At 51.1% G+C, this 18,028-nt stretch overlaps 1 protein-coding gene across 1 annotated transcript; it reads right to left on the bottom strand.

Annotated features, from left to right (window-relative positions):
- Positions 1-2,044: 2,044 nt before the first annotated feature.
- On the bottom strand, positions 2,045-17,524 carry MFAP3L (microfibril associated protein 3 like; the record flags this gene model as incomplete). The annotated part of the gene is made up of 2 exons (XM_079707099.1): positions 17,215-17,524; positions 2,045-2,973 (listed from the first exon to the last, which is right to left on the bottom strand). Exons 1-2 carry the CDS (start codon positions 17,504-17,506, stop codon positions 2,045-2,047), a joined length of 1,221 nt encoding a protein of 406 aa, XP_079563225.1. The 5' UTR covers positions 17,507-17,524.
- Positions 17,525-18,028: the final 504 nt, after the last annotated feature.

Raw genomic sequence — 18,028 nt, 5'->3', positions numbered from 1 at the left:
TGAGGCCACGAGGACTCGGAACCGACTCTGAGTCTTGTCAGACCACCTGTCACACCGGTTATCTATACATAGAGAAACTCCTGAAGCCAAACCCTCTGCCCTCAGCTACAGATTCAGATGCTCTTGCTGTGAAGGCCGGCAGCAAGGCTATCTAACCTCACGTGCCCATGTTTGCTCCCAAGACGGCTCGTTGCCTGCCAGGGGGGCCATTGCAAACTTCCCGTAAGACTCTAAAATGTCTGAGCCGGATGGGATCTGGGGGCCCATCACGTACCACCTCCGTGTTCGTCAGATGAGAAAGATTAAACCCAGGGGGGTGTTGAAGGTCACTTATCCCGATAGCGAGAGAGTGAGGACTAAACATTAGGTCTGCTCTCACGATCCGTGTGGCCCGGGGAACCTCCACGGAAACCATGATGTGGCCGTGACCCTCAAGACGACTTCAGGGTTATGGCTCCCCTGCTCATAAATGGAGATGAACTAATACCTCTCATTCTTCCCACGATAACATCTAAACTGCAGACGCTGCCCTAAGGATCTGGGGTTTTGAGTTTTTGAAACCGATCCTCTTGATTTGCATCAATACTAACTTTCAGCAGAAAAGATTAGAGGAACCAGAGAGAAAAGTGAAACATCTTTCGAGTAATTGTGGAGGAGGCCCAGGTGATTCTGCGGGACAGGGGACCATCTAGATGGAGCTCGAGCCCGTCCGGTCTGTCCCTCTCTCAGGGAAGGAACGGAGGCCCCACCTGCCCAGAGCCTGCGGTGCTGACTGGCACCGTCAGACGAGATGCTAGCCTTTGGGTGACTAGTTTTGTCGTTTCTGTAACATCATTCTGCCACACATACAACTGCTTTCTTGTGGGACAAAATTAATTCAAGAATTCTGGCGTGAAATTTGATGCCATCACCCTGACCTTTCACTCTCCCCTTCAAGGACGGACAAGTTAGCCCTGCAGTTCAGAGAAGTGGGCCTGGCTAGGCGACCCCACGGACCCTCACACTCGCTGCCCCAAACCAAGTGTTTGGGTCACAGGACGGCCCCTGGCGGCCCTCGAGGGAGGCCCACATTCTACACGTACACGGATTCCTCAGATGCCTCTGTCTCTGGAAGCAACATGCGTTCCAGATCAAGCAGCAGCCGTGTTTGGAGGATGACGTTACTTAAACGTAAAAACAGCACTTTTCATGGACAGTTTGCGTAAATTCAAGTTTACAGTCTCCCTGCAACCTCAGCTGAGCTCACCTAAAGGCTCTCAGAATCGGACAGGCAACACATTTTTATTTGGCTATTAAAGTGCTATCCTTGGCAAGGTTTTTTTTTTTTCTCAGTTTCACAACAGCAGCTTCATTGGAAACAAAAAAAAAAGCGATGGATGGAGACAGGCCTGGGAAATGACAAAAATCACGAGGCTGGTAACTGCTTTGGAACATTACAGATGACTTGTGGGTATCAGCCCTGACACCAAAGCCTCTGAGGTAAAAGTCTGGCGGGGGGGTTGAGGGGGTCAGGGGAGAGAAATAAGGACAAAGTGGCAAAGGGGACGAAACCAGAAGGAACGATTAGCGTTGGTGTCACGACGACGCGGTTACAGGGGAACAGGGAAGGGGGGTTAAAACTGAGAAGAAAGTGCAACAGGCCCGCGGACGTGCAGCTGCTCTCGTAGCAGACCTAGAATTTTTAAAGGAAAAGCGCTGCAGTGTGCATTGGATAGGGCTCTTGACCTCAGGGTCTCTCACACCAAAAGGGCATCAGCGATTAAGGTAGCTGGCAGAGAAGAGCCTCTGAGAGTCGTGCCGCGCGCACAGACACCTGCCCAAGGTCGCCGGCTCTGCATCCTGCCGCTGCCTGCATCCTCTGTCACGGGGCGCGGTCCGGGCACACAGCATGCACACAGGCGCTTCCTTCTGAAGGGGCCTGGCTCGTACCTACGGGACAGGCGTCTCCGGTAAGGCTTAGCGGCGAGGGTGGACTGCGTCTGGCCCTGGGTGGGTGGGGGCGGCCCTGATTCTTGGGGTGTGCATAGCTTCTCGGGGGGCGCTGTTAGACATGGCTTTCATAGACGACGCGGGTGTTCCTGTCGCACGCCCCAGCCGGCTCTGTGGCTTCCAGGAGACCCGGGGGCAGGACACGGTCCGGTACCTCGACAGGCGTGGGCTCCTCGGAGGTCAGCGCCGCGGATGTGACCTCGGTGGAAGGCGCCGCGGACTCGGGGGAGTGCTCGGCCGACGGCTCGGTGTCCTCCTCGTCTCTGGCCTCGAGGGGCCCCCCGTCCCGGTCATCCGTGGGCTCCCTCCGGGCCTGGGGGTGCACGGACACCTCGATGGCAATCTGCTGGGGCTGCTCGTGCAGCGACGAGGCGTCTGAGTCAGCGGTGGGGGACTCGCTCCGCTGCAGGGCGTCGGGGATGGTGTAGACCTCGTCCCCGCTGGTGGCCTCCTGACCCTCCGGCGCGTGGCGCACGAAGTTCTGGCCCTGTTCCTCCAGCCCCACCACCTCCATGAGCTCCTCCACGATGGTCCTGCAGTTCATGATGAGCGGGGGCAGCGGCACGCTGCGGGCCAGCTCCTCGATGTAGCGGGCAAACTCCATGGTCTTGAACTGCGTGACCTTGGCCAGCTCCAGCGTCTTGGCCGAGGTGATGATGGGGATGCGCTTGGCGATCTCGAAGGCCTTCTGCAGCTTCTCGGCGCCCTCCGTACGGAAGAACTCGTTGATGGCCTTCTCGGTCTTCTTCAGGTGGCTGCTCATCATGCAGAGGCGGGTGATGTTGAGGACCAGCACCACGGCGAAGGCCACCAGGCACACCACCATGTAGTACACGCCCATGTCCCCCGACGTGAAGACCACCCTCAGCGTCACCGTGTTGTTCACGGTGCCGTGGATGTTGGCGGCCACACATGTGTATCGACCTCGGTCCGTGAAGGACACCTTGGTGATGTTCAGGAGGCCGTCGTGCATCTGCCACTTTCCTGCAGGAGGAAGAGGACAGAGTCAGCCGGGCCCTCCGCTCCCTGCAGCCACTGCCCCGCACGTCGCCGAGCGCATCTCCCACCACCACGTCTGCCACTGCCGACGGCGCCCACGGCCAACGCCGACCTCGCCAGACGGTGACAGTGCTAGCTCGCCTAATCCTCACAACTCGGGGAGGAGCTACCAGCACCAGCCCATTTTACAGGATGGGGAAACTGAGGCACAGGTCCACTAAGCCACCTCCCCAGGGCGTCAGTTTGGAAGCAGTTGAGCTAGACGTGCACTCGAGCCCAAGAGGCTGTACTCTTAATACCAAATCATACTGTGTGATTCCACATCCTAGAGAAAAATTAGAAACATAAACAGTATGGAAAATACTTGCTCTTACTAGAGAATTCCTTAATGTAGCATCTGATTTTCTAGCGTGCCTGTGAGCACGGCTCTACAGAATATATATGTTCATTGGAGAGTTTTAATACTTTTCAGAAGATAAAGTACTTTAGGATCAACATAAAAACTGGAGTAAATCAATTAAATTGTAATTGTCCACCTGGGTTTCTCATATTTGAGATTGAAGTAGTCCTGGTATGACCTCGGTTGATGGAAACATGAATAATTCATTTTGAGAAGCTACAATGAACTATGTCACTTACAGTTACAAGCTAACGCTGTGGAGATTCAGAGGCTGGGTGCGAATAAGCAACAATTTGGTTTCGCTTTGCAAATAAATCGTAGACCCATCAGGTTGAAACCAGGCCTCACACACTGGAGAATGCACATTGAAAAGCGTTGTAATAGATAAGAATTCTACCCGCCTCGGGCCTGGAAAGGATCGTTGCCCTGGGAATGAGGTTCTTAATCTGAATTAATCTTTGCTAGGGATGAATCCTTAGTCTGCCTGAGTACCCGCAGGTCAGAGGACCCCAGGAAACGTGATCCTAGCTTTGCCTTCCAGGTCTTGGGTCTGAGCCTTTCTGAAAACCCTCCACCTCCCTAGACTGTCCTGTAGAGAGGAGGGTCCCGGCCTGGCCTCGGGGGAGTTCTGAGCAGCGGGAAAATCTTTCTGCGTAAAAGCGTAAAAGCACTCGCGTCCCCAAGCAAGCCAGAGGCCTCTCCTGAGAGATGCGGCAACTTAGCGTGTGGTTTCCTTTTAAGGGTGTATTATCGCTTTGTATTTCTGCTTGTTTCATCTCCTTCTGGCAGTAACTTAATTCTAATTAAAGTCTGATAGTTCCCCAAAGCAACAAGCAATGGTTTTTTAAAAAAAGAAGAAATTTGTGAGCACCAAAGTGACCAGGGTTCTCCAGGGACTGTGGGATGAGACAGCAGAGGCCCCCGTTATTCCAGGTCCTCTGCGCCAAGGACCATTCTTCGGGAGGCTGGCCGGAGCCATGGGGGCTGGCCTGGGGAGCCTGGCAGGAAGCCTCTTGTAGATGCTGTCACATTCCTCTGCTTCCTGAAGGAACATCTGTGAAGAGTGGGTCCTGGCGTCCCCAAGTACCCTGCTTCTAATAACTCAGCCAGTGTACTTTCCCGAGAGTAGGAAACACTGGTTTGGGAAATCGAGCCAATTTCTGTCTCTCGTGAACGTGTATGAACAGACCAACCTAGCGCCCGGCCTGTGAAACCTTCTCTCGTCCAGATGGGCAGAGGCAAGCCTCCCACCCTGTCCGTTCGTTCCCGAACATGAAACTTGATACTTCAGTGGCAGATTTATCCAAATAGAGAAGAATTTGAGCAAGGGAAATGATCAGCTTTCTTAAAATGTGCATGTTTCATCAAACCACACACTACAGCAGGCATAGAAAAAAATAACTCCGGTTGCTTGAAAGCTTATTATAGATGTGGAAAGTACCGGGTGCCAGAGAATTACAGACTCTACCTACAGGAGTTTCTCATACTGATTGTTGGAAAACAACAGAAAATAGGAAGGGAGAAGGTGTGAAGGTGAGGTGATTTGTATGAGGAACAGTTAGGATCAATTTGTCCACCTCCTAACCTCCCACCCTCGCTCCCTCTGTGAAGGAATTATTATCTACAAATTCAAGGACACAGAGGAATTATCTACAAATTCAAGGACAGGGTAGGGGGAACCAGGGTGTGGAGGAAGGGCAGAAAGGAGTGCTGAACCCAGAAGGCAGGCACCCGACGGTAACAGAAACAGCTCTCTCCCAACACCCAGGCAAGGCGCTCAGCGGTAACTGCACCTGATTGTGATAGAAAAGTGAAGTGTAGAGGGCTTCCCTGGTGGTGCAGTGGTTGAGAGTCTGCCTGCCGATGCCGGGGACACGGGTTCGTGCCCTGGTCCAGGAAGATCCCACATGCCGCGGAGCGGCTGGGCCGGTGAGCCATGGCCGCTGAGCCTGCGCGTCCGGAGCCTGTGCTCCACAGGGGGGGAGGCCACAACAGTGAGAGGCCCATGTAACACACACACACAAACACACACACACACACACAGTGAAGTGTAGAAATGCAGGCCAGTTACAAGATGCCAACAGTTTCCTCTACTGACTATTCAAAGGGTTTCTGAACTTGGATTTTATAGTTATCTTTAGGCATGTTTTTTTTTTTTGCGGTACATGGGCCTCTCACTGTTGTGGCCTCTCCTGTTGAGGAGCGCAGGCTCCGGACGCGCAGGCTCAGAGGCCATGGCTCACGGGCCCAGCCGCTCCGCGGCATCTGGGATCTTCCCGGACCGGGGCACGAACCTGCGTCCCCCGCATCGGCAGGCGGACTTTCAACCACTGCGCCACCAGGGAAGCCCTAGGCATGTTTTTAATCGTCTATTGATGCATATTTATCTATCCTTGACCCAAGTGATTCAAAGCAGATACCGACTCAGACACTCCAGAAGTTCCCTGTCGCACGGTCAAAACAGGCACAGTCTGGAATCAAACACAATTAGGTGACACTTGTGGTTCGTTCTGGGGAAACCGGTGAGATGTAGAGTGCATAAATTATTAGTTTGGCACCTATTCCGCTTCTCAGCCCAGGGCAGTGGGTCCTTGGACTAACATCTATCATTACCTTATCCAATAATTAACCTCGTTTGTTCTGGAAGCCCGAAGCCCAGCCATGCATCTGCGAAGTGACTATATTTGCCTAACGATAAACCACAACAATGAATCACATATGATTATCCTGAAACAGGCAGGTATTACCCCTAATAGGAGCTGTGACACTATAGTTAAATAACTGAGACCCATCTCTCTGCCAACAAGTCCCTGTTTCGAGTCCACGACAAGGACACCAAGACATCCCTCTCTTCAGGGTTCAGTCCTTCACTGTATTTCTCTTGAAGCAAAACACATATCACATTTACTTTATGGATTAAGGTAATATTAATGCTGCTTAGGCTTCTCAGGTACAACGAGGTAAAGTGAATGTGTGACCTGGACTAAACATTCTTTTGCCAGATCTCAAAGCGAGTCTTGGGAAGCCAACACGCACGCACACACACACACACACACACACACACACACACTCACACACACACACACTCTGATGACAGAAGATTCTGACCTCAAAGGTGATGTATGTCTGTATCACGTCCTGTTTAAAGGCTGATACATTCCTTCCCTCCTAGGAACTAAGACTTTAAATACTTCCTCTCAGCCTCAGCATGACCTTCGATTAGTGAGAAATAAAGATTTCTGCATGTTCTCCTGCTGTATGCAGCCCGGAACACTATGAACCCCACCCTGGGGGTCCTCCCACATCAGTAGGGGCCCAGGCTCATGGAGAATCACTGGCAGCTGCCCCACTAGGATCGTCTCGAAAACATTCCCAGGCCACATGTTGCCTTTCTCCTTAGTCTGTAAATACCTTGTCCTGAGACCCAGCCTGGAAGGTCTGACTTCAGCCATCAGGAGGTCGAGGGAATAAAAAGGGCCACAGTGACTGTCAGAGGGACCTGAAGAACCAGCCACCTGGGGCGGGGAAGCTTGGTGCTGCTGCTCCAGGGATGATTTTAAACTGGAGTTGAGCAGGGATGTCACAACCATGTGCTGAATTCTCACTAAGCTGCATCACTTCAGCACAAATAAACACCTAAAATGTGAGCCGCTGATGCTGAGTCACTTCAACAGGCAATGATTTTGGAGGAAATGCACAACTAAAAGATCCTGCATGCCGCAACTAAGAGATCCTGCATGCCACAACTAAGATCCCACATGCCACAACTAAGACCCGGCGCAGCCAAATAAGTTAACAAGATTTTTTTTTTTTTAAAGGCAGATGTTGAGCCATCACTTTCTGATTCTAATACCAAAGATTCTGTGTCAAACGTTTCCCTGACAGACTGGTTCAAGATGGCCGACTAGAAGGACGTGCTCTCACTCCCTCTTACGAGAGCACCGGAATCACAACTAACTGCTGAGCAGTCATCGACAGGAAGACACTGGAACTCACCAAGAAAGATACCGCACATCCAGAGACAAAGGAGAAGCCACAGTGAGACGGTAGAAGGGGCGCAATCACAATAAAATCAAATCCCATAACTGCTGGGTGGGTGACTCACAAATTGGAGAACACTTATACCACAGAAGTCCACCCACTGGACTGAAGGTTCTGAGCCACATGTCAAGACTTTCCAACCTGGAGGTCCGGCAACGGGAGGAGGAATTCCTAGAGAATCAGACTTTGAAGGCTAGTGGGGTTTGACTGCAGGACTTTGACAGGACTGGGAGAAACAGAGACTCCACTCTTGGAGGGCACACACAAAGTAGTGTGAGCATCAGGACCCAGGGGAAGGAGCAGTGACCCCAGGGGAGACTGCACCAGACCTACCTGCTGGTGTTGGAGGGTCTCCTGCAGAGGCGGGGGGCGGCTGTGGCTCACTGTGAGGACAAGGACACTAGCAACAGAAGTTCTGGGAAGTACTCCTTGTTGTGAGCCCTCCTGGAGTCCGCCATTAGCCCCACCAAAGAGCCCGGGTAGGCTCCAGTGTTGGGTCACCTCAGGTCAAATAACCAACAGGGAAGGAACCCAGCCCCACTCAACAGCAGACAAGCGGATTAAAGTTTTACTGAGCTCTGCCCACCAGAACATCACCCAGCCCTACCCACCACCAGTCCCTCCCATCAGGAAACTTACACAAGCCTCTTAGAGAGTCTTACCCACCAGAGGGCAGACAGCAGAAGCAAAAAGAACTACAGTCCTGCAGCCTGTGGAACAAAAACCACATTCACAGAAAGATAGACAAGATGAAAAGGCAGAGGGCTATGTACCAGATGAAGGAACAAGATAAAACCACAGAAAAACAACTAAATGAAGTGGAGATAGGAAACCTTCCAGAAAAAGAATTCAGAATAATGATAGTGAAGATGATGCAGGACCTCGGAAAAAGAATGGAGGCAAAGATCAAGAAGATGCAAGAAATGTTTAACAAAGACGTAGAAGAATTAAAGAACAAACAAACAGCTCCCCCGCTGCCCCTCGGGATGGCCTTCCCCATCCCATCCTCCTGCTCTGTCCTGATCCTGATGTACGGCTGGAGGCTGACACCCCAGGAGACGGGCCGTGTGGCTCTCGGGCATCCTTCACGGTCTCCCCGGATACTCCAGGCACGAGAGGCCCATGTGGAAATCTCCCCCATGTGAACTGGGGCATCGCCTTTGCAAAGACAAATGCTAACAGAGGTTCGCTTGTAGCTGAACCACGCTGAGTGCTGCGCTATGTGACGAAGCCGACGTCTTTAGAAGGACAGCGGTATTTTTTATCTTGTTCATGCATTCGGTCAACAAACATTACTGAATACACTGTCTGTCACCAGGCTCCCTGCCAGAAGATGCAGCTACAAAGATGAGTAAGACGTGACCCCTGGCTGCAGAAACCAGCGGGCCCCGAGAGGGCTGCAGACTCGCAGCCAACCCGGGGCATGTGGCGCGGGCCCTGTGCGGGTAGCGGGGACGGTAAGGATGCTGCTCAGTGGGGGTGCGGTCCCGAGCGGGACGGGGGTGCAGGCAGAGGAGGAGGAGGGAGAGGAAGCACATCCACGGCCAGAGGGGGCAGCAGGGCAGGTGAGCAAAAGAGGGGAGCCCACGTGCACTGCTGCAGCTGACAGACGCTGTACAAGCCAAGAGGGGAGGCTCCACCTGCACGTCCCCCGCTCTGACCCCTGGTTCAATCAGCAGAGGAAACCTCAGAGTCCAGAGGAAGATGCTGGCAAGCGTGGGAATTTTAAATGAAGGAAGAGGTCATTTCAAATCGGGGGGAAGAATACTGGGATCACTGCCTACTCGTTTGAAAGAAAATGAAGTTAAATTCCTAGTTTATGTGATACCTAAAAATAAATTCCAAGTACTCTAAACATAAAATTAAAACTATGAAGTTAATAAAAGATATGAGAACACTTTTCTAACCTTGGGGCCGGAAAGCCTTTTTCAACATTTCAAGAATCCCAGAAACGCTAACAGAGAACCCTGATGGGATCGGATTTCTCCCAAATTACAAGTTTTACACTGTAACACGTTACACTAAAGTTGAGAGCAAATCAAAGGGTGGGAGAAAATTCTGGAATATTTGATAGACAAATGCTTAATAACTACGAAACATAAAGAACTCCTATAAATCAAGACAAAGAACCCAAAAGGAAAAAAAAAAGGGAAAGGAGACGGACGGAGAAGTCACAGAAAAAAGGAATGCAGGTAGTGTCTAAGTGCACAAAATCACTCGTGGTTAAATCATAATTAAATTTAAAGGGATTGAAGTAATTTTTAAAAACAGCTGACTTTTCCACCTTGCCAGAGGAAGGGGGGCCCTGATTATACAGTGTGTTGCTGGGAGGATGGGAAGGCACACTGCAAGGCTGGGTTTTCGCATCAACCAAAGTGCAAGATGAATGGAGCCTGTGACCCACTTCTAGAATTCTTGAAACGCTTCAAATCAGGCAGGCCTAGATTGACTGGGAAAATATCAGTGAGTGTAAGAAAATCAAGGTAGTGAAAAAAATCTCCTTGTCAGCATCTTTCTCCCCAGGGACACAGTTCTAGAGCCTTCCTCACGGCCAACATCCTCTGGGCGAAGCCGTCACCGGGGTCACAGGTGAGGAAGGCGGCTGACCTCGTATCACTGTGTCACTGCGGGGCCCAGGCACGGGGAGGGGGAAGCACTGAGGGCGGCACAAGGTCATGTCGCCCAAACTGGGTCAGGGGACCATCCAGCAACTAGAGAAGCAGGTCAGCGGCGTCGCGTGGTGAGTTAAAACCCGTGCCACCAAGAAAGGCCACGGCACACGGGTTATTGTGACTTGACATGACAGATCAGGACAAACGCTGGTGCCAACACTTTCCAACCAAATGACCACTAGACAGAAACAGCAGCACCAACTCCTCCCGGAACCCAAGCATCATGAGAAAGGTGACAGCGCAACCACAAAGACGCTGTAACTACAACTTTCCTCCAAACCCATGTCTGCCGAAATCCCCAATCTTTCCAGCAGTCCTGAGGATGGCTCAGCATTAAAAATTAACACCATGCCCCAATGAAAAGCTCTTAGAATTTCCCTCAAATTATTATTATTATTATTTTTTTAAAAGAAGATGTTGGGGGTAGGAGTTTATTAATTAATTAATTTATTTTTGCTGTGTTGGGTCTTCGTTCCTCTGCGAGGGCTTTCTCTAGTTGTGGCGAGTGGGGGCCACTCTTCTTCGCGGTACGCGGGCCTTTCACCATCGCGGCCTCTCCCGTGCAGAGCACAGGCTCCAGACGTGCAGGCTCAGTGGCCATGGCTCACGGGCCCAGTTGCTCCGCGGCATGTGGGATCCTCCCAGACCAGGGCTCTAACCTGTGTCCCCTGAATTAGCAGGAGGATTCTCAACCACTGCGCCACCAGGGAAGCCCTCAAATTATTTATTAGAAGAAAAGGATTTCTCTTTTTCCTTGGAGATATCTTTCCATGAAAGTGTCAACAAGCTGATGTGTGGTTCGTCTACATTCCCGATAGGTGGTATGAGAACGTTAAGCCTGTTCACAATGCCATTTAGACACGGAGGCTCTTACACTTTTCAAGGAGGAGAGTTCAGTCTGCTAAAACAAGGTTATTTTCCTGAAACCACCTTAAAACTTTTCAGATGGTGAGCGTTCCAGTAACGTTTATGCAAACAGAAAGGAAGTGCAACACTCACTTGAAGGATACCGCACTGAATCCACACTCTTCAAGTAAGAACCAAACACGCGCGAGTGTCTATAAGCATGGGGTCTATTTTCCAACATGTGAAATAGAAGCTATTGAGGGGAAAGGATCCAAGCCTTTTTACAAAACAGAATTGAGAACAAATGGAGCCCCGCATGGCTGCACCTGTTACGGGGCTTCTGCAGGAGATGATAGCTCCCCGAAGCCACTGCAGAGGCCCAGGTTATAAACACTGCAAGCTGCACAAGGGCTCCTGCGACACCACCCCCAGCTTCCCAAGCGGGCTCTTCGGATGGCCCTGGGGCAGCTCTACCAAGCTGCTTCCTACATCATGTGGGACAGAGGTGGCCTGGGATCATCAGGGATTAGCTCAGCTCTCAGCTCAGGAAGGTTGGGGGGAGGCCCGGGCTGTTCACAGCCTGCAGTTGTGCTTTGCTTCAAGGCATAAATAATATCTGAAAAGAACCCGTCTTTTCATTTCCTGGCAAAGGAAACATCTGACCCTCCGGCTCATTCGGCCTGATAATCTCCATTTTTAAAAAAGTGCCAAGCACGTCACTCCATGCAGGCTGGCAGGAGTCTCTTCTGAGAGTGGGCGTAGGTGGTCTTCTGAGAGCACCCTGCACTGGGTGGATGGAAATAGCATCTCAGCCCTCACGTCCTCATCTGAGGGGGACGGGGAAGGGTCTTCCCGCTGCTAAGACTAAAGCAGTCTGGGCTCACACCCCAAAGGGGGAGCACAACTCATTAGAAAAACACCACTATAAATGGTGGCTCATTACCAGGCCGGCCCTCGACGTGACTCAATTTGGAAAATGAACCGAAGTACGACTCTTATGGAAAAATACATTATGGGCTCACACAAGTGACTTAACCGACTTTGGAATGATTCTTTAGCTGGCTGAGGACGCTTCTTTAGTTGAGACCAGGGTTTCTTTTCCTGGGCTGGCATTTTGCATCAGATAATTCTTTGTAGGGGTCTGTCTGTGCATTGCAGGATACTGAGGGCATCCCTGGCTTCCATCCTCTAGATGCCAGCAGCACATCTCCCCGGTCCTTCCCCTCCTGCCCCGGCTATGACAACCAAAAACACCTCCAGACTTGGCTGGTGTCCTCTGGGTGAGAGAACCAGTGGGCTAGGCAAAGGGAAAGTTCATCCTGTGCATAATATACTCCGTAACATGCACACTCACTGCTCCGAGGCTTGGGTGCGGTGGAGGGCAGCGGGCCCCTTGCATGCGGGGGGGATGTGTGTGGGGGGGATGTCGCTGGTGGAGGGGGAAGCGCCACTCTCGCCATCACATCCGTCGCAGCGTTAACTCGAGCTTCTAAACAACACTTAGGGATATAAATGTTTTTGGTCTTTACTGAATGTTTTTATAAAAGGTTGAGAACTTGAGAGAGTGAATAAGAAATTGCCCAGAAAACTATTTCCTTTCTTTACAAAACACACCGCATTACGAAGCAGAGACAGACGCACTTGGGATCTTGACTGTGACAACACAGGACATTGGTGATGTGACCAATGACGGTGGCAGCTGCCGTTTACCGATGGCTTGGTGTGTTCCACGTACTGGACTGACATTTCATACACAACGCAAATTGCACAGCTCTGCCTGGTGGTAAAAGAGGATGATCTCTGCTCTACAGATAGGAAAACTGGCTCCGAAAAGTTGAGGAACTTGCTCAAAGAGATGCCATTGTGCTGTTCTGCTGAATTTGCAGCAATATATTTATAGTTACATAAATTTTGTCTAATGCCTTTTGAGGAGTTGATTTTTAAAATCTCAAGATATTGAACATATTTAAGAGAAATTCAGTATAACACTTCCATAGGTTAACGCACTACCCCACGCTTCATCTGCGAGGCAAAGGATGATGTGAACTTAGTGCTGTGGGCGCTGACCCCCTCCTGGATATGCTGCAGGGGGTGATCCACGCAGGTCTCAAGACGTGGCTGGCACAGTATGTTGAGGCCCCCTGACAGAAGGAGTTGAAAGCATCTCACGGGCTACTAAAAACATTTGCAAAGCAGAGGATAAAAACACTAGAGCCATGTAAACGAAAGCAAAATTTATAACAATGAATTCCACAAAGGTCGAGTAGCTGTGAGACAACTGTGAACTTTGTACAATTCAGCTCAGCTTACTTACGCTGTGCATGTTTATTTTCAGAGATAATGCTTAGTTATTTTTGGTGGCAGAATGCTACAGGGGAATGGAAAACAAATCCCCAGGAAAGTCTAAAACCCCACCTGAAGGAAGAATTTCCAAGTTAATCGCTAACGAAGCAGGCATGTTTACAAAGGCCTATGCCTTTTCCAAAGCTGACTTTTTTATTTTTAAAAAATTTTTATTGGAGTCTAGTTGCTTTACAATGTTGTGTTAGTTTCTGCTGTACAGGAAAGTGAATCAGCTGTACGTATACATACATCCCCTTTTTGGATTTCCTTCCCATTTAGGTCACCACAGAGCACTGAGTAGAGCTCCCTGTGCTAAACAGCAGGTCCTCATCAGTTACCTATTTTGTACATGGTCGTGTGTATACGTCAGTCCCATCACCCAGTTCATCCCACCCTCCCCTCCCCCCGCTTGGTAACCATAAGTTTGTCCTCTACATCTGTGTCTCTATTTCTGTAAAGCTGACTTTCTTGAAATGCTTCTTATTTATCATCTGATAAAGGTGCCAATGTGCATTTCAATGGTTTAAAGTCAGAGTATGAAGCTACAGCAAAAATACACCGGATAACTGGTACCTGAAACAACAGGGAACCACTTTCTGGCACCTATATATTCCTACTTTCCTCCAGCAAAAGGAAAATTGAAAACAGAACATTTTGTGGCCATTTGTGGTTCCTCATGGTATTGGACTTGTGGGTTATTTCTGTAACATGGTTGGTGGACCACCCCAAACGTGTCCTTTGGTGAACTCCAAAAAAAGTCTTCCTCCAGAAATAGCTCACACATTAGCCTCTCCTCATCTGTGGGAATGAAGTGACAACACGAGGGACACAAAGCAAAGCAGCTGCTGCTGCTCCTGCCAGGGACAGGAAATAGCCCATCCCTTCTAGGACGCGTGGGGCTGGCGCCAGGAGCAGCCGTCTCACTTTCTCAGCACCTACAAGAAACGGAACTCCTCCTGGAATCACAAAGCACACGGGGCGGGCAACTCGCCCGACGGCTCTGAACACACCTGGGGGTGTGCACGCCTCGTACGCAGGTCACGGCGGGGTCCTAACCCTGCTTCTTTGTGATGGTGACGGGGCTGGTGCAGCGACCATCCAGCCTCTCATCCACTCCGTCCGGTCAGAGGCTTTCACCACCCCTCGCCTGCCAAGACCTGGAGGATAAGCAGGTGCTGGTGGGCACAGCGGGCACCACGCACCTGCTTCTCATCTGGATGTGTGAGCACCAAGGCCACCAAACCCTCACACTCACGGGAAGGACCAGAAACAAGGTGTGCAACGCGGTACAAGGGCTTAGTCAACGGGAGTGGCTGCTAATGGGAATTACACTCACTGTTTGGTTTCAACAGTGGTCTACTGTGTACACAGGTGACATTCCAGGGTAGCAGCACCATTTTCCATGCTGTGCCCATCACCTCCTTGTTGAGTTATTAGCACTGTTGCATTTAAACTCCTAGCCAATCAGCCCAGAAACGGAAATCTACATCCTGGTTAGCACGTGGGCATCTTCCTGTCAGAAATGGAGACTTAGAAACCAGGGGTCCTCGAGTGGCACCACCATGGACGCATTTTACGATGAGGATAAATGTTCTGCCGTTTCCTCTGGTTGTTTTGAATACTGTCCCGTGTTACTTGTGTCCTGAAATGCCTGCTACTATGCACGGTAACTGCCAAAGCTGGGCTGGAACACCAAGTGCCAGGATCACAAGTTCTTTTAAAAACTCCACAGTGTGTCCTCCTTATGAGGCTTGAGAACAGCCAACCGATTTCTCAGCACGGCCACCGGCCGCCAGCAGGCCCCGGGGGTTGTGATGCCCCGCCTTGCGCCCAGGCTCTGTCTCCGAGGCACTGGTGTCTGCTCCTTCCTCTCCCGGCGCCCATGGACGGAAGAGAAGTGAGCCCAGGGGACCCCGGCTCCGCCAACCTCCCAATGAGAGAAACGACATACAGGGGCCACTTGCCAAGACTGGACCCCTACCATCAAGACTTCGCGGAGTCTCCCTGGCGGGGCCGCTACGACTCCAAGGCAGCCCTCGCAAAGCCACGGTTGAGATCCAGGCCCCAGCCCCACTCTGTTCCCACGCTTCCCTCCTCTCCCGGATACAGGGCTCAGAGCCCCACCCTGGCTCTTTATAGCCGGGACCACCTCTGCTCCGGGCCCATGGGAGCCGCAGGCTCGGTCCGGAGTCCCTGGTCCCCTGAGAATCCTCCCCGAGGCCCAGCCCAGCGCAAAGACCCCGTGGGGTCCAGGGACCTGCGTGTACACACGTTGCCATGGTTACCGCCCCTGCGCAGGTGTGACGTCACTTCCTCCTGACCTGCAGTAGGAGGAAGAGGCTGCGCCGTCCCATCTGCCCACTGTCAGCACGGAACGTCCGGTCACAGCCACTTAAGGACCACAGGACCGGGGAAAAGTCACGTAAAAGAGGGGTTCGTACTGCACTGTCTCCAGGGTCCCTTCTAATGGGAAAGTTCTGCGGTCCCATCGTTTTACTTGGTGGGGAGGGAGTTCCTCTCTACCAGGTGAAGCATGCAGACATACACATGGTATTTTCGTGACCATGATACTTGCACTAGAGGGGAGAAGCTGCATGACACTGCCTGGCCTTGAACGGCTGTGTAAGGAGCAGCACAGGCAGTGAATGTCGGGGCAGGACTGGGAGCCGAAGCCTGGACTTGTCAGACAGCCCATCACCTGGCACCTAAGGAGACAGAGTGTTAGCCTCTGGTCTTTTTTTTTTTTTTTTTTAAGATTTTTTTGATGTGGACCATTTTTAAAGTCTTTATTGAATTTGTTACAATGTTGCTTCTGCTCTGTGTTTTTACTTTTTGGCCGCACGGGATGTGGAATCTTAGCTCCCCGACCAGGGATCGAACCTGCACCCCCTGCATTGGAAGGCGAAGTCTTAACCGCTGGACCGCCAGAGAAGTCCCAGCCTCTGTTCTTTTTCAGAGCAATTAAGATAAAATGAGGAAAAGAGATTAGCAATGCAGGCCTTCCTGGGGCAGAGACTCTTCTGGGGGTTAGAGGGCTGTGGGCTGGGAGGTACACGAGGGAAAGGGCGGCAGAAACGGAGCAGCCGCTAAGTCAGATCCGGGTCCTCTCACCCTCACCCCCACCCGCCAGGTCATCACCAGAGACGCTCAGAAAGTACATCCCGGGCCTTCAGGCCAATCAGTCAGGCTTGGTTCTCACACCTGAGATAGGAAGCACGTAGACTCCTGAGGACCCACGGTGCCCCCTCCGGCCACAGTCCTTCCTGAAGTGAGCTGGTACGTGGGAGGGGGATTTGCACCTTTTGGCCAGAAACTCATTCACGAGAAGCCAAGCACTCCCCCTGTGCCACGGGTTACTTCTCCCCCCTGGCCAACAGTCCAGAAACTTCAGCCAGGTCCCCGGGAGCACACGTCATCTCTGGCTGCTGGTGAGAAGCTGCACAGAGACCACTCTCAAAAGATGTGACCTTTAAACCCACAGTCCACGAATTAAACTGACCTTTAATGATAGACAACTGCTATGTTCCTTGAAACAAATGAAAACTCCCATATAAACAGAACATATACTTAAGGAAAATCTACTTTACATCCACCTCTACAATATTCTGTACGCATTATACTGCAACATTCCAAGAGGCCTTTTAAAAGACTCAAACATACATACAACATTTTCGTTACTGTAATACTTTCATTAGAGGGGAGAAGCTGTTTGCGTTTTGTCTTCTGAGTCAAGAGTGAAGGAATGAATGCATTACTGCTTTGAATCCTTAAGGAGATCTACTTCTTGGATCTCTCTCTTGCCTTAGAAAAATAAGACAAAAGGAGATGTTGAAATGACCTGCATAAGAACAACGGACATTGAGGGGGCCGGCCCCCAAGTGCCTCCCCGTATTTTCTGACATGGGACACAGCTGGACAGCCTACCTGCCCCTCGGTCCTCGCTGTCCTCATGCAGCAGCTTGCCCACGGAGTTATACCACTTGAGCTGGGGCTCAGGGAGGCCATAAACACTGCAGTTGATCAAGGCACTGTTCCCTTCCTTGACGATGATATGGTCGGTTCTGGCAATGACCACAGGCACTGAGCCCACGACCATGTCAGTGCCATTTAAAGTGCTGTTGGCCACACTCGTAGCAGTCGCCAGAGTGGACACTAGGATTAGCAAGGGCACAGAAGGCAGAAAGCACACAGGCAGAGGGCGCATCACTCCGTCCATCTTCTTCGCTTGCTCTGTAAGGCAACAGAGCAGGTCGGCCAGGGGAGTCTTCTAGCAGACAACACCCTGCTCACAGCAGGCCAAGGGCCAAACCCGGCCTGGGTCCATGGAGTTGGCTCTGGATTAAGCACCTCTGTAAAGAAAACAAACAAACAAAAAAACATGTAAATGTTAGCGCACACACTTTAAAAGGATTATTTATAAAATGTTAGAAACCCAGCTAAAGTACACATCTGTGTCATTTTTAAATAGCACACAAATTCAGAAGATGTTCCAAATATTCATGGAAATCGTGATGATACACGTCTGTTATTTTTGCTACTGAAACATACGACTCTTAGCAGGAACACGTTAACTTTGTACCACACGACTTTCTGGGGCTCAAAAGCTGACCCCTGCTTCTTTCACTCCGCACCTCGAGGCCTCCTCCCATCCCTCACCTGTCCCCGCCGTGGACACCGGTGGTGCACCTGGGCCCTCCTAACCCCTCTCTGCTGGCCGAAATGAATTCCAGCTCCTGCA

Source organism: Hyperoodon ampullatus (assembly GCF_949752795.1).
Source record: "Hyperoodon ampullatus genome assembly, chromosome: 6".
Taxonomy (NCBI): Eukaryota; Metazoa; Chordata; class Mammalia; order Artiodactyla; family Ziphiidae; genus Hyperoodon; species Hyperoodon ampullatus.
This window is presented reverse-complemented; position numbering and strand designations above follow the sequence as displayed.